The sequence below is a fragment of the Mustelus asterias genome, chromosome 19, assembly GCF_964213995.1.
Source record: "Mustelus asterias chromosome 19, sMusAst1.hap1.1, whole genome shotgun sequence".
Lineage (NCBI taxonomy): Eukaryota > Metazoa > Chordata > Chondrichthyes > Carcharhiniformes > Triakidae > Mustelus > Mustelus asterias.
This window is the reverse complement of record NC_135819.1, coordinates 26,526,940-26,551,335: the sequence shown is the minus strand read 5'-3', so window position 1 is coordinate 26,551,335 and position 24,396 is coordinate 26,526,940. Positions and strand designations below refer to the sequence as shown.

Sequence of the window (24,396 nt, the reverse complement as noted above, 5' to 3'; positions counted from 1 at the left end):
GGTGCTAACCAGGGAGACGGGGAATAGTGAGGGGGGCCGGGAGGCGTTGAGGTATCCATTGGGGGGCATCAGCAGGGGTCAGTACTACAGTTACCTGGAGTTGGAAGTGGCTTTAGTTCTTCTAACTTCTCCTGGGTAACTATTGCTGTGAGACAGACGGAACCAGACAATTTCAAGTATTGCATGGTTCCCAGTACAGGGTTAGGATTTGTCCAATCCTTAAGCTGGAATCATTCAGGCACTCAGTGCTGAGCACAATATCTCAGGAACGTTAGAACGGTCTTGGAGTGGGTGCAGTGCTGGAGCTAGTTTGGAGGAGATTGTTTTGTCCCAACATTCATATTAAATGATACAGTTAAAATAAACTGTGAGTGAACTTGCATACACTGCCACCATTATTGTCTCCTGGTTTCTCCATGTTAAACTATAGTCAGGATTCATTTTAGGATGTGAGCAATGCTGGCTGGTCAGCATTTATTGCCCAACATTAATTGCCCCTGAGAAGGTGGTGGTGAGCTGCCTTCATGTACCATGTAGGTACACACACAGTGCTGTTAGGGAGCGACTTCCAGGGTTTTGACCTAGCGACTGTGAAGGAATGGCAATATATTTCCAAGTCAGGATGGTGAGTGACTTGGAGGGGAAGCTACAGGTGTTGATGTTTCCAGGTATCTGCTGCCTTGTCCTTCTAGATGGTAGTGGTCACGGGTTTGGAAGGTGCTGTCGAAGGAACTGTGAGTTGCTGCAGTGCATCTTTAGATGGTACACACGGCTGACACTGATCATCAGTGGTGGAGGGAGTGGGTGTTTGTAGATGTGGTGCCAATCAAGCGGGGCTGCTTTGTCCTGGATGGTGTTGAGCTTCTTGAGTGTTGTTGGAGCTGCACCCATCCAGGGAAGTGGAGAATATTCCATCACACTCCTGACTTGTGGCTTGTAAATGGTGGACAGGCTTTGGGGGGGAGTCACTGCAAGATTCCGAGCCTGTGTCCTATTCTGGTAGCAACAGTATTTATATGGCTTTGACAAAGGGTCATCTGGACTCGAAATGTCAGCTCTTTTCTCTCCTTACAGATGCTGCCAGACCTGCTGAGATTTTCCAGCGTTTTCTCTTTTGGTATTTATGTGGCTAGTCCAGTTGAGTTTCTGGTCAATGGTAACCCCAGGATGTTGGATAGTGGGGGATTCAGCAATGGTGATACTATTGAATGTCAAGGGGAGATGGTTAGATTCTCTCTTGGCGGGTTCCAACCTCTCAGTGATATCTTTGATGTTTCAGGTCACTCTGCTGAACTTTATGATAACATCAGTTGGGCTGGAGAACCAACTGCTGAGTATCGTCGCAGCAAAGGAAAAGCCAGAACTGGAAGAGAAGAAGAATGTTCTTTACCTGGAGAGAGCACAAAACAGGTAGCAATCCTGCAGCTGCTTCAGTTCATGGAAAAATGTTAGCACAGTGTCCCAGGCACAGCGGTGAATACTGAAATCACACTGTTCATCAGCTGAGACCTTGGTGGATAGCACATTGATCAATGTGGTCACTCCATAGATTCAGAGCGTGCAGGGAGAAAGGACCACCCAGCTCGTACAGGGACCTCTGGGTGCATCCCACCCTCCAACCAGTATTCAGTTCTGATGAGAGTGATGGGTCATAGAAATATAGAAGATAGGAGCAGGAGGAGGCCATTTGGCCCTTTGAGCCTGCTCCACCATTCATTATGATCATAACTGACCATCCAACTCAATAGCCTGAATTTCCCCCCCCCCACCCCCCCCCCCCCCCCCCACCCCCCACCCCCCCCCCCCCCCCCCCCCCCCCCCGGCATATCCTTTGATCCCCTTCGCCCCAGTTGCTGTATCTGACTGCTTCTTGAAAACATACAATGTTTTGGCCTGAACTGCTTCATGTGGCAGCGAATTTCACAGGCTGACCACTCTCTGAGTGAAGAAATTTCTCCTCATCTCTGTCCTAAGCAGTCTGCCCTGTAAAGCAATGAACCCAATCCCAGCGCTGGAATCCAATGGGACAGTCATCGGAATTGTAAGAAACACCCACCCACCAGCGTCTTAGCCAGGAATGGGGCAAAGACCACGGTACACAAACGATGCACAGTGACCATATCCTGCAGAGCTTGACAGAGGATTCTTTAAAGCCCCCATCATCAAGAGGTAATTCAAATTCCCAATTGTAATTTCAATACTTTGTCCTATTCAGGAAACTTCTGAAGGAAACGGAAGATCAGATCTTGGAGGTGTTGTCCATGTCACAGGGGAACATTCTACAAGATGAGAGAGCCATTGACATCCTTTCCGCCAGCAAACAACTTTCCCAGGAAATCCTGGACAAACAGCAAATTACAACCGGCACCGAGAAGCAGATTGATGAAACCAGGAATGGCTACAGGCCTGTGAGTCCATTGGTCATTGGGAATTCCAGAATATTCTGTGCACTTCTGTTTTTGGAGAATGAGTTTTCCCAGCGATTGATGTCAGATTTGCTTTGTGTTTAGTCAGACAGTTGATAGAAATTTCTGGAGGTAAATGCTGCTGAGGGGGTTAGTGGTATAAAAATGAATCTGTTAATTAGTAAGACGATCTTTGCTCCAATTATAATCTAACCATGTTACATAATATTGCTAGTTCTAGATTCATAGAAATTTATAGCGCACAAGAAGGCCATTCAGCCCATCAGATTCATGCAGGCCAAAGAAATCAATCCATCCTCACCAACCCGTTCAGTGAGTTCCAGATCCCACTAGTCTCCATTTCTCATCAACTCCCCTCTAATCCTTCTGCTCATTACTGTAAATCTCTCTCTGCCCTCATAGCTTTATACACCTCAATTACATCTCTGTTCTAAGCAAAACAACACCAACTGGCCAATCTTACCTCATTGCTAAAATTCACCAGTCCTGACAACATTTGCGTAACTCTCCATTGTACCATCACTTAGTGATATTACACCCTTTCCTACCTGGTGACCAGAACTCTGACTGTGTTTTCATCGAATCATAGAATCCCTACAGTGCAGAGGGAGACCATTCGGCCCAGCAGGTCTGCACTGACCACAGTCTCACACAAGCCCTATCCCCATAACGCCACCCATTTACCCATTTAACCAGTCCCCCTGACACTAAGGGGCAATTTAGCATGGCCAATCAACCTAACCCGCACATCTTTGGAGTGTGGGAGGAAACCGGAGCACCCAGAGGAAACCCATGCAAACATGGGGAGAATGTGCAAACTCCACACAGACAGTGACCAAAGCTGGGAATTGAACCGGATCCTTGGAGCTATGAGGCAGCAGTACTAACCACTGTGCCAAAGTTTCATACAGTTCTGTCTAACCTCCTTCCTCACATAAGATAAAAGCAAAGTACTGTGGATGCTGGAATCTGAAACAAAAACTGAGCAAGCTCTGACAAAGGGTCACCTAGACTTGAAACATTAGCTCTATTCTCTCCCCACGGATGCTGTCAGACCTGCTGAGATTTTCCAGCATTTTCTGTTTCTGCTCCTTCCTGACATTCTGTTTAATTCAGTAAGAAGTTTAACAACACCAGGTTAAAATCCACACAAGCTTTTGCTACCAAATAAACCTTTGGCTTTTGCTACCAAATAAACCTGTTGGACTTTAACCTGGTGTTGTTAAACTTCTTACTGTGTTCACCCCAGCATCACCACATCATTCTGTTTAATTGTCAGTCAGATCTTTAATGAACCTCCAAGCTGCCATTCCTAACGCAAGAATCGATCCCTTTACTCAGACAAAATCTTGTGCTAAAGGTGATTCTAAACCAGCCTTTCAGCTCAATACCCCATCTTAGTCATTGCCTCCGAGTCTCTCTGTTACTGAAAATATCCCTGGAAAATCACCCCTTTGAGCTCTACAAAAATTCATTGTAACTGGATACACTGGGTCCTCGATCTTCCCTCTTTCCAATCAGAGTTTATCATACTGAATCACAGGAGCACTTTCTGCAGATTTTGTTATTATAAAGTTAACCTGGCAGATCACTCAAACACACGCAGAATGAAAAAAGCTCAATAGTTCAGTATGCTTTCCATGGATTTAAATATTGAACATCTTGCAGTGATGTGAGTATTGGATTTACATTCTGGAACACTTGCCCATCACAAAATGTGATAATATTTCTAACAACTCACTTTGAACAGGAAGATGTTAACCTCCAGTCCCAGCAACTCATTCGCATGATGCTGTTTTCTGGACAATTTTACACCATTACCTCTGTCGCCTTTGCTTTTATTCAGGTTTCGTTTTTCTCGTTCTTTTCTTTATTCTTTCACTCTGCATTTGATCAGCTGCTGTTCAGCCATTCTCACCTCATCAGGACAGAACCTTTCCTTCCAACATTCTGGAGCTCCCTCCCTAACAAAGAACAAAGAACAGTACAGCACAGGAAACAGGCCCTTCGGCCCTCCATGCCTGTGCCGCTCCTTGGTCCAACTAGACCAACCGTTTGTATCCCTCCATTCCCAGGCTGCTCATGTGACTATCCAGGTAAGTCTTAAACGATGTCAGCGTGCCTGCCTCCACCACCCTACTTGGCAGCGCATTCCAGGCCTCCACCGCCCTCTGTGTAAAAAACGTCCCTCTGATATCTGAGTTATACTTCGCCCCTCTCACCTTGAGCCCGTGACCCCTCGTGATCGTCACCTCCAACCTGGGAAAAAGCTTCCCACTGTTCACCCTATCTATACCCTTCATAATCTTGTACACCTCTATTAGATCTCCCCTCATTCTCCGTCTTTCCAAAGAGAACAACCCCAGTCTACCCAATCTCTCCTCATAGCTAAGACCCTCCATACCAGGCAACATCCTGGTAAACCTTCTCTGCACTCTAACGCCTCCAGGTCCTTCTGGTAGTGCGGCGACCAGAACTGGACGCAGTACTCCAAATGTGGCCTAACCAGCGTTCTATACAGCTGCATCATCAGACTCCAGCTTTTATACTCTATACCCCGTCCTATAAAGGCAAGCATACCATATGCCTTCTTCACCACCTTCTCCACCTGTGTTGCCACCTTCAAGGATTTGTGGACTTGCACACCTCTGTGTTTCTATACTCCTGATGACTCTGCCATTTATTGTGTAACTCCTCCCGACATTATTTCTTCCAAAATGCATCACTTCGCATTTATCCGGATTAAACTCCATCTGCCACCTCTCCGCCCAATTTTCCAGCCTATTTATATCCTGCTGTATTGCCCGACAATGCTCTTCGCTATCCGCAAGTCCAGCCATCTTCGTGTCATCCGCAAACTTGCTGATTACACCAGTTACACCTTCTTCCAAATCATTTATATATATCACAAATAGCAGAGGTCCCAGTCCAGAGCCCTGCAGAACACCACTGGTCACAGACCTCCAGCCGGAAAAAGACCCTTCGACCACTACCCTCTGTCTCCTATGGCCAAGTAAGAAGTCTCACAACACCAGGTTAAAGTCCAACAGGTTTATTTGGTAGCAAATACCATAAGCTTTCGGAGCAATGCTCCTTCGTCAGATGGAGTGGTCTCTGTTCTCAAACAGGGCACAGACAGGTGTGGATGGAATAAGGATGGGCAATAAATGCTGGCCTAGCCAGCAACACCCATGTCCCATAAATGAATCTAAAATAAATTCTACAGAACCTTTTGCCATTTAATCTCTCCTGCCTATCAGAGACTTTCCATTTTGTTCTTCCTCCCCTGTCTGCATTCACTCAATCAAAGCCTGTTATATTTCTATTTCTCCTCAGTCTGAGGAAAAGTCATCAACCTGAATTGTTAACTCAGTTTCTGTCCTGACCAGCGGAGTATTTCCAGCATGGGGGAGTCTGTTTTTATTCCAGAGTGCCGCTATCTACACTGTTTTATCTTTAGCTGATAAAATGCAAACAGATCAAATTCCATTCAGCCGCACATCCTATCCCATTCCCACCACTGTCCCAACACCAACATCCTCACCTCCACTGTCCCCCCAACACCAACATCCTCACCCCCACTGCCCCAACACCAACATCCTCATCCCCACTGTCCCCCCAACACCAACATTAGCCCCTCTCCCGCACTGTCTGCACTCTGCGAGGTTCAACCACAAACAAGTCTCTATATTCAAACTGCTTTTATATTTGGTCATTTGATGTTAATAAATTATGCAAATCCAGTTTCACACATACAATGAGGCAAAGTGGATACGTATGTCGACAGCTCTTTGAGATATGTCGGGCTACTTGTTTTGCATTGAAAGCCGGAACCAATCATGAGATGAGATTTTAGAATTGTCTCTCTAAACAGAGTCAAATCACTGCTGTGGATTCAATTCTCTGTCGGACTCTGCAATTTTGGCCTTTGTGAAAATGTGCTCAGAAAATGGGTTTGAAATCCCAGCAAAATCCTGCAGTTCATTTGCCTCTCTTTCAGGAAAGCATTGATTGAATTTTGTGCAAAGTTGAGGCAAGTATTTCAGAATGGCATCTTTAACTTCTCTGATCATTTTCCACTCTGTACCAAGGACAAAGGCCGGATAGGATTTATCCTAGGATTCTCTGGGAGGCTAGAGAGGAGATTGCAGAGCCTTTGGCTTTGATCTTTGTGTCGTCATTGTCTACAGGAACAGTGCCAGAAGACTGGAGGATAGCAAATGTTGTCCCCTTGGTCAAGAAGGGGAGTAGGGGCAACCCTAGTAATTATAGACCGGTGAGCCTTACTTCTGTTGTGGGCAAAGTCTTGGAAAGGATTATAAGAGATAGGATTTATAATCACCTGGAAAGGAATAATTTGATTAGGGATAGTCAGCACAGTTTTGTGAAGGGTAGGTCGTGCCTCACAAACCTTATTGAGTTATTTGAGAAGGTGACCAAAGAGGTGGATGAGGGTAAAGCGGTTGATGTGGTGTATATGGATTTCAGCAAAGCGTTTGATAAGGTTCCCCATGGTAAGCTTTTGCAGAAAATACGGACACATGGGATTGAGGGTGATTTAGTGGTTTGGATCAGGAATTGGCTAGCTGTAAGAAAACAGAGGGTGGTGGTTGATGGAAAATATTCATCCTGGTGTTCAGTTACTAGTGGTGTACCGCAAGGATCTGCTTTGGGGCCATTGCTGTTTGTCATTTTTATTAATGACCTGGATGAGGGCGTGGAAGGATGGATTAGTAAATTTGCAGATGACACTGAAGTCGGTGGAGTTGTAGACAGTGCGGAGGGAAGTGGCAGGTTACAGAGGGACATAGATAAGCTGCAGAGCTGGGCTGAGAGGTGGCAAATGAAGTTTAATCCGGAAAAGTGTGAGGTGATTCACTTTGGAAGGAGTAACAGGAATACAGAGTACTGGGCTAATGGTAAGATACTTGGTAGTGTGGATGAACAGAGGGATTTGGGTGTCCATGTGCATAGATCCCTGAAAGTTGGCACCCAGGTTGATAGGGTTGTTAAGAAGGCGTACGGTGTGTTAGCTTTTATTTGTAGAGGGATTGAGTTTCGGAGCCAGGAGGTCATGCTGCAACTGTACAAAACTCTGGTGCGGCCGCATTTGGAGTATTGCGTACAGTTCTGGTCGCCATATTATAGGAAAGATGTGGAAGTGTTGGAAAGGGTGCCGAGGAGATTTACCAGGATGTTGCCTGGTATGGTGGGAAAATCGTATGAGGAAAGGCTGAGGGGCTTGAGGTTGTTTTCGTTAGAGAGAAGAAGGTTAAGAGGTGACTTAATAGAGGCATACAAGATGATCAGAGGATTAGATAGGGTGGATAGTGAGAGCCTTTTTCCTCGGATGGTGATGGCTAACACGAGGGGACATAGCTTTAAATTGAGGGGTGAGAGATATAGGACAGATGTTAGAGGTAGGTTCTTTACTCAGAGAGTAGTAAGGGCGTGGAATGCCCTGCCTGCAGCAGTAGTGGACTCATCAATATTAAGAGCATTCAAATGGTTATTGGATAAACATATGGATGATATTGGAATAGTGTAGATTAGAGGGGCTTTAGATTGGTTTCACTGGTCGGCGCAACATCGAGGGCCGAAGGGCCTGTACTGCGCTGTAATGTTCTATGTTCTATGCTCTGTTCTTTGCTTTGAGAAACTGATGAAATGGAGTTTTCTGGATGTTGTGTCTCAAGCTGATTCATCCTCACTCTCTCCTCACTCGTTGCTCCCCTGGTCATACACTTTCTGGGCAATAAAACACCTGAACCTACGTCCTGCTAGGCTTATCCATTGCTGTAAAGATTTTCATTTGGAACCATTGATCTATTGAATGAAGTAACCTATTGAGTGAAACAGCAGCTTTTAGCTCAGTGTCTGACCACAGCTCACCCTGCAGACAGTAAGATGATGGACAGCTCATAAAGATTGTTCCAGAACTCTTCAGCAGAGTTTAATGACGCTGCTGTAATCCGATTCTTTTTATCTGCTTTCACAGGTAGCCACGCACTCCAGTGTTTTATTTTTTGTCATTTCTAACCTGGCGTACATTGATCCCATGTACCAGTATTCCCTGGCATGGTTTCTCAATCTGTACATGAACTCCATTGAGAGAAGCAGTCCGAGCAGCCTGCTATCTGAAAGGATAAACAATCTGAATCAGCACTTCACCTACAGGTAAGTCTAGAAGTGGGATTATTTTCCCTGTGTGTCAGTGATCCAGTCTGTGTCCAGACTGTGATCCAGTCAGTGTCAATATTGTGCTGTGTCTGAGCACAAGGATAGCCTGGAGAGTGTTGGTCAGCTGTCCAGCCAGGGTCCCCCTCCCACTTCCGATGGAGTCACATTGTACCAACAGTCTGGGTGTGAATACTGGTGTTTACCGCCTCCATTGTGGAATAGCCAACCAACAACCATAGCTTGGCTAACGGCTGATTGAAGGTTGAGGGAGTGTGGTAGTGACAAGGAGTGGGAAGTTCCAGTCGTGCTCGCCTCAAAACTGGAAAATCCCACCTAAGGTCACCGGACCTTTGCATGGTCTGCGCACCCCCCTCCCCCCCCCCCCTTCCCCCGCCCGTACCCCCGCTCCGATTCCCATGGCGAGCGGGATGGGAACATTCCACCCAAAGTGTTTGCCTCAAACCAGAGTCAATACTGACAGAAAGGCCTTGGGAGATTCAAGTGTTAGGAACAGTATGCTTATTGGTAGATAAAAAATAAGATGGGGGAAGAGGAGGAGCGTTCTTCTCAACATCAGCTCTGGACCCCATGAAGTCTCAATGTACCAGGTCAAACACAGCAAGGAAACCTCCTGCTGGTTACCACGTACCGTCCTCCTCAGCTGATGAATCAGTATTCCTCCATGTTGAAGAACACTTGGAGGAAGCACTGAGGGTGGCAAGGGTACAGAATGTATTCTGGATGGAGGATTTTAATGTCCACCACCAAGAGTGGCTTGGCAGCACCACGACTGGTCGAGCTGGTCGGGTCCTAAAAGACATCGCTGCGAGACTGGGACTGTGGCAGGTGGTGAGGGAACCAAAGAGAGAAAAACATACTTGACCTCATCCTCACCAATCTGCCGGCTGCAGATCCATCTGTCCATGACAGTATTGTTAAGAGTGACCACGCACAGTCCTTGTGGAGGTGAAGTCCCATCTTCACGTTGAGAATAACCTCCATCGTGTTGTGTGGCAATATCACCGTGCTAAATGGGACAGACTGCGAACCGATCTAGCAACTCAAGACTGGGCATCCATGAGGCGCTGTGGGCCATCAGCAGCAGCGGAATTGTACTCCAGCACAATCTGCAACCTCATGGCCCGTTATATCCCCCACTCAACCATTACCATCAAGCCGGCAAAACTGGAAACTGTCAATACAAGATAGCACAAAATCAAAAGGTAAATTCAGAAGAATATCAAACTGCTCCAAAGAAGGTCAATTGCCAGCTTCTTGGGAGTGGGGAAAGAAATGCCAGCAATGCCCACAATCCGTGTTTTTAAACTGCAGTTGTTGCTAAAAATCCAGACTTACACTTGATATCGCCAGTAAGAATTGACCATCTTTCCTTTGGCAGTATCTACCAGAACGTGTGCCGGTCTCTGTTTGAGCGGGACAAGATGCTGTTTTCATTCCTGCTGTGTGTTGGCATTCAGAGAAGCTTGAACCTTGTGGACGATGATGAGTGGCGCTTTCTCCTGACAGGAGGGGTGGCATTAGAGATCCCTTTTGTAAATCCTGCCCCCACCTGGCTGAAGGAGAAGTCCTGGGGTGAAATTGTTCGCCTCTCTGCTCTTCCTGCTTTCTCTGAGCTAAAGAATCACTTCTGTTCAAAGGTAAGTGTCAGAATGTGTAAGTATACAGAGAATGTAAGAATTTGTTGTCAAAGAATATAACAGAATTCTTATTGGGGTTAGAAGGGACTGTTCGCACCAACAGCTCCACGATGGATGTGTTGAGATTGGAGCCACTCTGCCCTCCCCACCGGCCTGTAACATGAGGATCAGAGCATGTCAACATTGAGCAATTTGATATTGGCATGCTGAATCTTGAAAATGCCAGAGAAACAATTCAATTCTGGTCTTACCACCTTCGAATGTGTGTCAGCTGTGACTCAGCAGTAACACTCCCATCTCTGAGTCAGGAGCTTGCAAGAGAATTTTCCTCCGTATTCTGAGGACAATATTTATCTCTCAACCCAATGTCACTAAAGCAGGTTATTGGGTCATTGGTATATTATTGTTTGTAGAATCTTGCCGTGTGCAAGATTCCGAATGACCTCAGTGATAGGAAAGGATTCTGGGTGATTTTCCTCTCAAAGTGGCGCCTGGTTTGAGAGACACTTCAGACATGCTCCACAGCAGCTCCTACTGCTCGGAGCCAGCAACTACATTGTTACAGGAAACAGTTTGCATGCACAATCTCCATTCTGCACCTTAGAAATGTGTTTTTGCCAATCTATGGTGCATATGTACGAGCTCTAGTCTAGGTGCTACGTTTTTGGTCCATATGGTAGTGACGCATTCCATCTGGTAAAGAACATATTCTCCTTCCAACGCCCACTCCCCACCATTTTGGAGAATTATTAGCTGGAGTAGGGTCTGCATTAGTCTCCGTGTATCATGTTTCCAAGGTGTTTACTATCTGATAAAATGATTGATTAAAGTGGAACATTAACAGATATTTTGGACAGAAAGTGAGACAAAATGCATGTGTAATTTTGGATAAGACATGCAAAATTGATAAATAGAAGGCTTCATTCTGCCTGTAATATAGCTATACAGTAAGTTAATCCAGTGTCAAGAAAGGGCCTTCCAACAGCAGTATCCACTCCCAAGCCAACACTTGCAGAGTAGGGCACCAATCACTCAAAACCAGCTTTGCTGGGTGACGCATGTAATTCATATACCCAACACCAATTCCCGACTCTACTCAGAACTCTGTCATGGCCGGATTTGATTTGATTTATTATTGTCACATGTATTAACATACAGTGAAAAATATTGTTTCTTGCGCGCTGTACAGACAAAGCATACCGTTCATAGTAAAGGAAATGAGAGAGTGCAGAATGTAGTGTTACAGTGTCTACACAAGTAGAGAAAGATCAACTTAATGCAAGGTAGGTCCATTCAAAAGTCTGACAACAGCAGGGAAGAAGCTGTTCTTGAGTCGGTTGGTACGTGATCTCAGACTTTTGTATCTTTTTCCGATGGAAGAAGGTGGAAGAGGAAATGTCCAGTAGATTGTCATTGATTTCAGGAAGCGTAAAGGAGAACATGCCCCTGTCTACATCAACGGGGATGAAATAGAAAGGGTCGAGAGCTTCAAGTTTTTAGGTGTCCAGATCACCAACAACCTGTCCCAGTCCCCCCATGCCGACATTATAGTTAAGAAAGCCCCACCAATGCCTCTACTTTCTCAGAAGACTAAGGAAATTTGGCATGTCAGCTACGACTCTCATCAATTTTTGCAGATGCACCATAGAAAGCATTCTTTCTGGTTGTATCACAGCTTGGTATGGCTCCTGCTCTGCCCAAAACTGCAAGGAACTACAAAAGGTCGTGAATTTAGCCCAATCCATCACGCAAACCAGCCTCCCATCCATTGACTCTGTCTACACTTCCCGCTGCCTTGGAAAAGCAGCCAGCATAATTAAGGACTCCATGAGAGGAAGTGCTTTGGAGATGTCCACAAAAAAAAGAACAAAGTAAAGTACAGCACAGGGACAGGCCCTTTGGCCCTGCAAGCCTGTGCCAATCATGATGCCTGAATAAAACTAAAACAGTATACACTTACAGAGTCCGTATCCTTCCATTCCCATCCTTTGCTTGTAAAAATAGGAGATCCAACATCCCACTGCCTCCTGACAGTCCCTGGGACCAAGCAAAATTAAGAAGATCGATTCAGAAAGGCACCAAACACATCAAGAGACATAGTCAGGAACACGTAGAGGTGAGGTTATGGCATCGGAGAGACAGTGTACAAACTTCCCAACAACTCATCTACCCAACGCTTCATACAACAGCTCCCTCACATGTGACAGAGCTTGTGCATTTATAACCCACCCAGGGTTCAAGTTATTTTGTTTTCTGAGATTTTCTTGTGAGCTACATTTTGGTCTCCAGAGGCTATTTCAATCTAAAGTTTTGAGTTTGAAACCAAGCTATTGTGAAGCGGGAATTGTTGAGCGCACTCCATGCCTCCATTAAAGAATATTAAAGAAGCAAAACACTCAGTGTGCGACAGGCGGCCAGGAATCCTGCACACCACTTCCATCACCCCCCCCCCCCGATCACCCCCCCCCCGATCACCCCCCCCCCATCAACCCCCCACCCCATCAACCCCCCACCCCATCAACCCCCCACCCCATCAACCCCCCACCCCATCAACCTCCCACCCCATCACCCCCCACCCCATCAGCCCCCCCCATCAGCCCCCCACCCCATCAGCCCCCCACCCCATCACCCCCCATCACACCCCCCCATCAAACCCCCACCCCATCAACCCCCCACCCCATCACCCCCCACCCCATCACCCCCCACCCCATCACCCCCCACCCCATCACCCCCCACCCCATCACCCCCCCACCCCATCAACCCCCCACCCCATCACCCCCGACCCCATCACCCCCCCATCACCCCACGCACCATCACCCCCCACCCCATCACCCCCCACCCCATCACCCCCCACCCCATCACCCCCCCCATCACACCCCATCACCCCAGGCACCATCACTCCCCACCCCATCACCCCCCCACCCCATCACCCCCCAAACCCCATCACCCCCCAAACCCCATCACCCCCCACCCCATCACCCCCCACCCCATCACCCCCCAAACCCCATCACCCACCCCATCACCCCCCACCCCATCACCCCCCACCCCATCACCCCCCACCCCATCACCCCCCACCCCATCACCCCCCACCCCATCAACCCCCCACCCCATCACCCCCCCCACCCCATCACCCCCCAAACCCCATCACCCCCCCATCACCCCACGCACCATCATCCCCCACCCCATCACCCCCCACCCCATCAACCCCCCACCCCATCAACCCCCCACCCCATCACCCCCTAAACCCCATCGCCCCCCCATCACCCCACGCACCATCACCCCCACCCCATCACCCCCACCCCATCACCCCCACCCCATCAGCCCCCCACCCCATCAGCCCCCCACCCCATCATTCCCCCCCACCCCATCATTCCCCCCACCCCATCATTCCCCCCACCCCATCATTCCCCCACCCCATCATTCCCCCCACCCCATCATCCCTACTTAACTTATCAATATCTCTTTGTAAATTGTTTGTACTCCTCTCGCAACTTGCCTTTCCACCTATATTTGTGTCATCTACAAATTTGGCTGCAGTATATTTGCTCCCTTCCTCCAAATCATTAATATATAGTGTAAATAGTTGTGGTCCCAGCACTGATCCCTGTGGAACCCCACTGGTTACAGGTCGCCAACCTGAAAAAGCACCCCTTATCCCCACTCGGTGTTTCCTGTCCATTAGCCAATTCCCTATCCATGCCAGTATACAACCTCCAACACCATCTTATGACTGAGTCTTGTGTGAGGTACCTTGTCAAACACCTTCTGGAAGTCCAACACAGCACATCTACAGGTTCCCCTCTAATCCACTCTGGTTGAAACTTCCTCAAAGAGCTCTAATAAATTAGTCAAGCACAATTTCCTTTCATGAAACCATGCTGACTCTGCTTGATTAGATTATTCAAATGTTCTGCTATTACTTCCTTAATCATAGAATCCCACAGTGCGGAAGGAGGCCATTCGGCCCATAGAGTCTGCATCAACCACAATCCCACCCAAGCCCTATCACCATAGGCCTGTGCATTTATTCTGCTCCTCCCCCTGACACTAAGGTCAATTTAACATGGCTAATCCACCTAACCCGCACATCTTTGGACTGTGGGAGGAAACCGGAGCACCCAGAGGAAACTCACACAGACACAGAGAGAATGTGCAAACTACACACAGATAGTGGCCCAAGCCAGGAATTGAACCCACGTCCCTGGCGCTGTGGGGCAGCAGTGCTAACCACTGTGCCACCGTGCTGCCCATTAGATAGAAGAGATCTTAAATGAATATTTCTCATCAGTATTTACTGTTGAGAAAGGCATGGATGTTAGGGAACTAGGGGAAATAAATAGTGATTTCTCCAGTGGAGCGAGCACCTTGGGGCTTGTGTTTAACTAGTGCCTTTAACATGGTAACAAGTTGTTGTTGAAGCGTCAGAGGAAGGAAAAACAAATATTTTCAGTTCAATAAGGAAATGGAGGGTGATGCCTGTCACACAGACACACACACAGACACACATACACACAAACACACACACAGACACAGAAACATAGACACAGAAACACACACACACACAGACACAGATACTCTCACACGCACACACACACAGACAGACACACACAGACAGACACACAAGCACAGACACACAAGCACACACACGCACACAGACGGACACAGTCACACGTACACACACACGGACAGACACGCACACACACGGACAGGCACGCACACACACGGACAGACATGCACACACACACACAGACACACACACACACTCACACACAGACACACTCACACACAGGCACACACACAGACACACACACACTCACACACAGACACACTCACACACAGGCACACGCTCAGACACACACACAGACACACACGCACACAGACGGACACAGTCACACGTATACACACACGGACAGACACGCACACACATGGACAGACACGCACCCACACACAGACACGCACACACACACACAGACACACACACACTCACACACAGGCACACTCACACACAGGCACAGACACACACACACACACACACAGACACACACACACACACACACATACAGACACACACACAGGCACACACACACACACAGGCACACACACACACAGAGTACTCTCAGTCTTCTGATTATACAATGTCAGAAGGAAAGTCAGAAAGAGAAAAGGATCATTCAGCCCCTCGACTTCCAGCTACTACCCCAATTCTCTCATTGTACATATATTAATAATTGATTAATTTTTCCAATAAAGGTAGTGATGAGGGGCCTTTACGTCTGAACAGTGCAATGTGCTAATCTACATAGCTGAACTCTCACAGTTAATTGAATGATTAATGTATTTCAGCTTTTCGAATGGAAGAGAATCTATGATGCGTCTCAGCCTGAGAAAATGCCTTTACCCCATCCCTGGGCGGATAATCTGAGTACTTTCCAAATGCTTCTAGTGCTTCGCTGCATCAGGCCCGACAAGGTTTGTTCCCATGAGCTTGTGTATATTTAGGGTATCACATCTTAGAATTACAGAATCTGTACATGTAGAAGGAGGCCATTTGGCCCATCGAGTCTGCACCGACTCTCTGAAAAATCATCCCACCCAGGCCCTATCCCCGTAACCCCACAATCCCCCTAACCTACACATCTTTGGACACTAAGGGACAGTTTAGTACGGCCAATCCATCTAACCTGCACATCTTTGGACTGTGGGAGGAAACCGGAGCACCCGGAGGAAACTCACGCAGACACGAGGAGAACGTGCAAACTCCACACAGACAGTGACCCAAGCCGGGAATTGAACCCAGGTCGCTGGTGCTGTGAGGCAGCAGTGCTAACCACTGTGCTACCGTGCTGCCCCTTCTCCTGTTACATAATTAAAATTCCTTCATTTGTCAGTGATTTCCTACTTTTACGTTCACTGATACCAATTTCAGCTCTGCTTCAAGTTTGCATTAGACAACTATTGAATGTTTAGATCTGAAACACAGGAATGTTCTGCACTACAACACATTCCCCTCTTACATATTGACTTCTTTCTATTCTTTCACAGGATGTAGCGCCGCTCTCTCGGCCCGCATTTACTGCCCTTCCCTAGTTGTCCTTCAGCAGGTGGTGGTGAGCTGCCTTCTTGAACCACTGCAGTCCCTAAGGTGTAGGTACACCCACAGTGCTGTTAGGAAGGGAGTTCCAGGATTTTGACCCAGCGACAGTGAAGGAACGGCGATATATTTCCAAGTCAGGATGGTGTGTGACTTGAAGGGAACCTCCGGGGTGGTGGTGTTCCCAGGTATCTGCTGCCCCTTTTAGATGGTAGTGGTCGTGGGTTTGGAAGGAAAACCTTAGTGAGTTCGTGCAGTGCATCGTGTAGAATGTACACACTACCGCTACTGTTTGTCAGTGGTGGAGGGATTGAATATTTGTGGAAGGGGAATCAAGCAGGCAGCTTTATCCTGGATGGTGTCAAAATTCTTCAGTGTTGTTGGAACTACGCTCATCCAGGCAAGTGGAATGTGTTCCATCACACTCCTGACTTGTGCCTTACCAATGGTGGACAGGCTTTGGGGAGTCAGAAAGTGAGTCAGTTGCCACAGAATTCCCAGCCTCTGACTCTCATAGTCACAGTATGTATATAGCTGCTCCAATTAAGTTCCCACAAACATACGTATTACTAGCAGGAGTAGGCCACTCGAGCCTGGTATGCTTTCAATAAAATCATGGCTGATCTTATTGTAACCTCAACCTCATATTCGAATCTACCTATCGACTTCAAAATACTAAAAGACTTCCCCTGCCTTTGAGAGAAAAAAATCTCCTCACCCCTGTCTTAAATGAGAGACTGCTTATTTTTAAATAGGGCGGCACGGTAGCACAGTGGTTAGCACTGCTGCTTCACAGCTCCAGGGACCTGGGTTCGATTCCCGGCTTGGGTCACTGTCTGTGTGGAGTTTGCACATTCTCCTCGTGTTTGCGTGGGTTTCCTCCGGGTGCTCCAGTTTCCTCCCACAGTCCAAAGCTGTGCGGGTTAGGTTGATTGGCTGTGCTAAGAATTACCCTTAGTGTCCTGAAATGCGTAGGTTAGAGGGATTAGTGGGTAAATATGTAGGCATATGGGGGTAGGGCCTAGGTGGGATTGTGGTCGGTGCAGACTCAATGGGCCAAATGGCCTCTTTCTGTACTGTAGGGTTTCTATGTTTCTAAACAGTGATCCTTGTTCGAGATTCCAGAAATATCCCCTCCACATCCACCCTGCCAAGGCTCCTCAGGATCTTAAAATTTTCAATCACACTAATCTTTTAATCTCCAGCAGATACAAATCTAACCTCTCCAATCTTTCTTCAGAAGACAACCCACCCATTCTTCATAGTAGTCTTCTCTGAACTGCTTCTAACACATTTTTATCTTTCCTTAAATAAGACAACACTGTACACAATACTCCAGATGCCCCAGACAACTGAAGCATGACCTCCCTACTTTTAATCAATACCCCTCACAGTAAATGATAACATCCTATTAGCTTTCCTAATTACTTGCTGCACCTGTATCTAGCCTTTTGTGATTCCTGTACTAGGTCACCCAGATCCCTCTGCATCTCAGAGCTCTGCATTCTCTCATCATAAATGGGTGGCACGGTGGCACAGTGGTTAGCACTGCTGCCTCACAGCGCCAGGGATCTAGGTTCGATTCCCGGCTTGGGTCACTGTCTGTGTGGAGTTTGCACGTTCTCCCCATGTCTGCGTGGGTTTTCTCCGGGTGCTCCGGTTTCCTCCCACAGTCTGAAAGACGTGCTAATTAGGTGCATTGACCCGAACAGGTGCCTGAGTGTGGGAATTTCACAGTAACTTCATTGCAGTGTTAATGTAAGCCTTAATTGTGACTAATCAATAAACTTTAATAAGATACCAGTTGGAGGTGTGACAATGAGGACGATACCAATCATCTGCAACAGGACATAGGCCAGCAGAATGGGCATACACATAGCAGATGGAATTGAATGAAGAAGTGTGAGGTGATGTGTTTTGGCAGAAAGGATAGGGAGAGGCAACATAGACTTAATGACACCGTCCGAAAGAGAATACCATGGATCCTGGGATTCATGTACATGAATCTTTGAAGGTGGCAGGACATATTGAGAAAATAATTACCCAAGCATTTGGAACTTGGTGTTTATATATAGAGATAAAGGGTAAAAAAGCAGGCAATTTATCTGCATCTTAATAAACCTCGGGTTAGGTCAGTTAGGTCACATGTCTAGTTCCAATCACCACACTTTAGAGAGGATGTGAGAACCCTTGAGAGGTGTAGAGGAGATTTACTAGGATGGTTCCAGGGTTGAGGATTTGAGCAGCAAGGATAGGTTGGAGAAGATAAACTATTGTGTTTATTGAGTATTGCGCACAGTTTTTGTCCCTTTATCTCAGTATCTACTTGCTATGGAGGGAGTGCAACGGAAGTTCACCAGATTAATTGCTTTAGAGGGAGAGTTTGAGGAAACTGGATCTGTATTCTCTAGAATATCCAAGAATGAGCGGTGATCTCATTGGAACTTACAACATTCTTACAGAGTGAGACAAGGTGGATGCGAATAGGATGTTTCTCCTGACTGGTGAGTCTGGAATCAGGGGACACAGTCTCAGGACAAGGGGCAGGCCATGTTGTCATGTTGGGCTTTGGGGTGCGGACTGCCCCTTTAAGAGTTTGGGTCAGGTGACCCTTGAGCTCCACCCATTGTGGGACTCTGTTGGGTAGCCTTAGACCTGACTGTGAATGAGTGAACATCTTCAATAAACAGCTCCCAGTATTGACGTATTCAAGCCTACTTTATGATTCTTTATGTCCCTTAGTCCACAGGGGCATCCATAACACTGAGATGAGGAGGAACTTCTTCACTCGAGGATGCCCTCTACCTCAGAGGGCTGTGGAAACTCAATCATTGAACATGTTCAAAGCTGAAATTAATAGATTTCTAGATACTAATGACACCAAGAGTTGTGGGGATAGAGCGGGAAATGGTGTTGAGATAGATCATCAGTCAGTTGAATGGTGGAGCAGACTCGATGGGCCAAATGGCCTACTCCTGTTCCTATGTTACTTGGGGTTGTTCTCCTTGGTGCAAAGGAGTTTGAAGGGAGATTTGATAGCGATAGCGATCATAATTCTATCTCCTTCACGATAGCATTGGAAAGAGATAGGGTCAGGCAGGCTAGGAAAGTGTTTCTCTGGAGCAAAGGGAAATACAGTGTCATCAGGGAGGAAATTAGACGGGTAAATTGGAAGGAGGCATTCTTGGGGAAAAGTACCGAAGGAAAGTGGAGGATTTTCAAGGAATGTTTGTCTGGAGCTCTGCATGACAACGTTCCGATGAGACAGGGGGGTGTTGGTAGGGTACGGGAACCGTGGTGCACGAAGGTTGTGATGAACCTGGTAAATAAGAAAAGAGAGGCGTACAGAAGGTTCAGAGAGCTAGGAGGTGTTAAGGATTTAGAGGAGTATACGCGATGTAGGAAGGAGCTTAAGAAGGAAATTAGGAGAGCGAGAAGGGGTCATGAGAAGACCTTGGCGGGTAAGATTAAGGAGAATCCCAAGGCTTTCTACAAATATGTCAAGAGTAAAAGGATGAGATGTGAAGGCATAGGACCCTTAAAAGGTGAAGGGGGAAAAGTTTGTGCAGAACCGTTAGAAATGGCGGAGCTGCTTAATGAATACTTTACCTCGGTATTCACGGTGGAAAGGGATCTGGGTGGTTGTACTGCTGGATTGCGGAGGACAGAAAGGATCGAGCATGTGGACATAAAGAAAGAGGATGTGTTGGAACTATTGAATGGCATCAAGGTTGGTAAGTCGCCGGGACCGGATGGGATGTACCCCAGGTTACTGTGGGAGGCGAGGGAGGAGATTGCGGAGCCTTTGGCGATGATCTTTGCATCGTCGATGGAGACGGGAGAGGTTCCGGAGGATTGGAGGATTGCGGATGTGGTCCCTATATTCAAGAAAGGGAACAGGGACAGCCCGGGAAATTACCGACCGGTGAGTCTAACCTCAGTGGTTGGTAAGTTGATGGAGAGGATCCTGAGAGACAGGATTTATGATCATCTAGAGAAGTTTAGTATGATCAAAAGTAGTCAGCACGGCTTTGTCAGGGGCAGGTCGTGCCTTACGAGCCTGGTTGAGTTCTTTGAAAATGTGACCAAGCACATTGACGAAGGAAGAGTGGTGGATGTGGTCTATATGGACTTCAGCAAAGCGTTCGATAAGGTCCCCCATGCAAGACTTCTTGAGAAAGTGAGAGGGCATGGGATCCAAGGGGCTGTTGCCTTGTGGATCCAGAACTGGCTTGCCTGCAGAAGGCAGAGAGTGGCTGTGGAGGGGTCTTTCTCTGCATGGAGGTCAGTGACCAGTGGAGTGCCCCAGGGATCTGTTCTGGGACCCTTGCTGTTTGTCATTTTCATAAATGACCTGGATGAGGAAGTGGAGGGATGGGTTGGTAAGTTTGCTGACGACACCAAGGTAGGTGGTGTTGTGGATAGTTTGGAGGGATGTCAGAAGTTGCAGCGAGACATAGATAGAATGCAAGACTGGGCGGAGAAGTGGCAGATGGACTTCAACCCGGATAAGTGTGTAGTGATCCATTTTGGCAGATCCAATGGGATGGAGCAGCAGTATAAAATGAAGGGTACCATTCTTAGCAGTGTAGAGGATCAGAAGGACCTTGGGGTCCGGGTCCATAGGACTCTTAAATCGGCCTCGCAGGTGGAGGATGCGGTCAAGAAGGCGTATGGCGTACTTGCCTTCATTAATCGAGGGATTGAGTTTAGGAGTCGGGAGATAATGCTGCAGCTTTATAGGACCCTGGTTAGACCCCACTTGGAGTACTGCGCGCAGTTCTGGTCACCTCATTACAGGAAAGATGTTGAAGCCATTGAAAGGGTGCAGAGGAGATTTACAAGGATGTTGCCTGGATTGGGGGGCATGCCTTATGAGGATAGGTTGAGGGAGCTTGGTCTCTTCTCCCTGGAGAGACGAAGGATGAGAGGTGACCTGATAGAGGTTTACAAGATGTTGAGGGGTCTGGATAGGGTGGACTCTCAGAGGCTATTTCCAAGGGCTGAAATGGTTGCTACGAGAGGACACAGGTTTAAGGTGCTGGGGGGTAGGTACAGGGGGGATGTCAGGGGTAAGTTTTTCACTCAGAGGGTGGTGGGTGAGTGGAATCGGCTGACGTCGGTGGTGGTGGAGGCAAACTCGTTGGGGTCTTTTAAGAGACTTCTGGATGAGTACATGGGATTTAATGGGATTGAGGGCTATAGATAGGCCTAGAGGTGGGGATGTGATCGGCGCAACTTGTGGGCCGAAGGGCCTGTTTGTGCTGTGGCTTTCTATGTTCTATGTTCTATAATCAAAGGCAATCTGTTCCAACTAGCCAGTAGTACAAAACTAGGGGACACAGATTTAGGTTTTTGGGCAAGAGATGCCAGCAGAATGTGAGGAAGAATTGGGGGGAATGTGATGAAGAGCAGTTTACACAGTGAGTGGTAGTGATGTGGAACATTCTCCCCATGGGGATGGTGGAAGCAAAGAGAATCAATGATTTCATAAAGAAATCGAGCAGGCATTTGAGGGAAATAAACTAACTGGGCGACGGCCCGAGAGCAGGAGAATGGGATTGTCTGGCTCGCTCTACAGACAGCCAGTATGGGTACGATGAGTCAAATGGCCTCCTCCTGAACCATAACATATCCAATTCTATGACACACCACACAATCAGAACTTTCCATTGCGTGAGTGGAATGTAATTAAATCTGTCCCTGGTTAAAAACAGGAATGTTTTCCAATGTGCCCAGTGGTTGAATTTGCTGAAACTCTTGCTAATTTCCTGCTTCTTATTCTATAGATGATTCCAGCCATCCAGCAATTCATCTCAGAGAAAATGAGTGCTGCTTATATCGAGCCTCCAACCTTCGACCTACAACACAGCTATAAGGCTTCCAGTCACTTTACTCCACTGGTCTTTGTCCTTTCTGCTGGAGCTGATCCCATGGCCTTACTTATGAAATTTGCCGAGGAACAAGGTATTGCTAATTGTCACACTTAGGAAATAAATATAGACATGACTCAATAATGACTCTATATTGAGCCTTTAATGTGGCAAAAGTCCCAAGGACCTGTACACAAGTGTGTTCAATCCCAATTGGAAATCTCTGCTACATGAGGAGATATTAGGGCTGATGACTGAAAACTTGGTCAAAGGAGCATCTTAAAGGATGAGTGAGTCGGAGAGAGATTTAAGGAGTGAAGGCAACTGACAGCGTAGTGAAGTGATTCAAATGGGGAAGCGATGGCCTAGTGATATTATCGCTAGACTATTAATCCAGAAGCTCAACTAATGTTCTGGGGACCCGGGTTCGAATCCCGCCATGGCAGATGATGGAATTTGAATTCGAGAAAGAAATCTGGAATTAAGAATCTACTGATGACCATGGTCGTGGTCTATTTTGGCAGGTCAAATGGGATGAAGGAGTACAATATAAAGGGAAAGACTCTTAGTACTGTAGAGGATCAGAAGGACCTTGGGGTCCAGGTTCATAGGACTCTGAAATCGGCCCCGCAGGTGGAGGAGGTGGTTAAGAAGACGTATGGTGTGCTGGCCTTTATCAATCGAGGGATTGAGTTTAGGAGTCCGGGGATAATGATGCAGCTATATAAGACCCTCGTCAGACCCCACTTGGAGTACTGTGCTCAGTTCTGGTCGCCTCATTACAGGAAGGATGTGGAAAAGATTGAAAGGGTGCAGAGGAGATTTACAAGGATGTTGCCTGGATTGAGTTGCCTTATGAGGATAGGCTGAGGGAGCTCGGTCTTTTCTCCTTGGAGAGACGAAGGATGAGAGGAGACCTAATAGAGTTGTATAAGATGTTGAGAGGTGTAGATCAGGTGGACTCTCAGAGGCTTTTTCCCAGGGTGGAAATGTCTGCTGCGAGAGGACACAGGTTTAAGGTGCTGGGGGGTAGGTACAAGAGAGATGTTAAGGGTAAGTTTTTCACACAGAGGATGGTGGGCGAGTGGAATCGGCTGCTGTCAGTGGTGGTGGAGGCGAACTCAATAGGGTCTTTTAAGAGACTCCTGGATGAGTACATGGAGCTTAATAGGATGGAGGGTTATAGGTAGGTCTAGAAGGTAGGGATGTGTTCGGCACAACTTGTGGGCCGAAGGGCCTGTTTGTGCTGTAGTTTTTCTATGTTTCTATGTTTCTATGAAACCATTGTCGATTGTCGGAGAAACCCATCTGGTTCACTAATGCCCTTTAGGGAAGGAAATCTGCAGTCCTTACCTGGTCTGGCCTACATGTGACACCAGAACCACAGCAATGGGGTTGACTCTCAACTGCCTTCAGGCAACTAGGGATGGGCAATAAATGCTGGCCAGCCAGCGACGCCCATGTCCCACAAATGAATAAAAGTCAATCTGGAGCAAAAGGCCAGAGCTAGGGAAGACAGCAATAATGGGAAGGTTTGGGGTAAGAGAAGATTGCAGAGGTTGGGAGGGATTGGAGGGAATCGAACATAAATGGTAACCTGGTATAGTTTTGTTAAATGGAAATATCACAAAAAATAAACATTTTGAATTGGTATCTGATCAGCCATCTGTGAATAATAATCCAATTTAAAATCACTGAAAATAGGCTTGAACAAGTAAACTGAAATATTAACTAATTTCAGTGGTACACAAGAGTCAGTTTCTTCATAAAGTAATTATTTTTTTCATAATTAAAGATGGCTAACATCTAAAAGTTAGCTAAATTTGAAGAGTTTTCCAGAAACTCACTGAGCTAACTTAAATTTCTCAAAGCTTGCAATTTTAAAGTTCACTATGTGATGGTGAACATTTATCCATGCTGGCACAGTGGTATACAGTCGCGAGGGAGTAGCCTTGAGAGTCCTCCACATCGGCTCTGGACCCCATGAAGTCTCATGACATCAGGTCAAACATGGGCAAGGGAACCTCCTGCTGATTACCGCGTACCATTCCCCTCAGCTGATGAATCAGTACTGAACCATAATTCCCTGTTTCTCTCTACCTCCCTTTTCAAATACTGGGGTTACATTAACTTTCCTCCAATCTGTAGGAACTATTCCAGAGTCTATA

At 47.0% G+C, this 24,396-nt stretch overlaps 1 protein-coding gene across 1 annotated transcript in view; it reads left to right on the top strand.

Moving 5' to 3' along the window:
* Positions 1-24,396, top strand: part of LOC144507660 (dynein axonemal heavy chain 3-like) — a 459,789-nt gene that overhangs the window by 389,244 nt on the left and 46,149 nt on the right. Inside the window, exons 45-50 of the mRNA XM_078234817.1 lie at positions 1,222-1,410; positions 2,216-2,408; positions 8,425-8,603; positions 10,006-10,264; positions 15,608-15,733; positions 22,145-22,322. Of these exons, the coding sequence (XP_078090943.1) occupies positions 1,222-1,410; positions 2,216-2,408; positions 8,425-8,603; positions 10,006-10,264; positions 15,608-15,733; positions 22,145-22,322 (1,124 nt within the window). The remainder of the gene's footprint in view (positions 1-1,221; positions 1,411-2,215; positions 2,409-8,424; positions 8,604-10,005; positions 10,265-15,607; positions 15,734-22,144; positions 22,323-24,396) is intronic.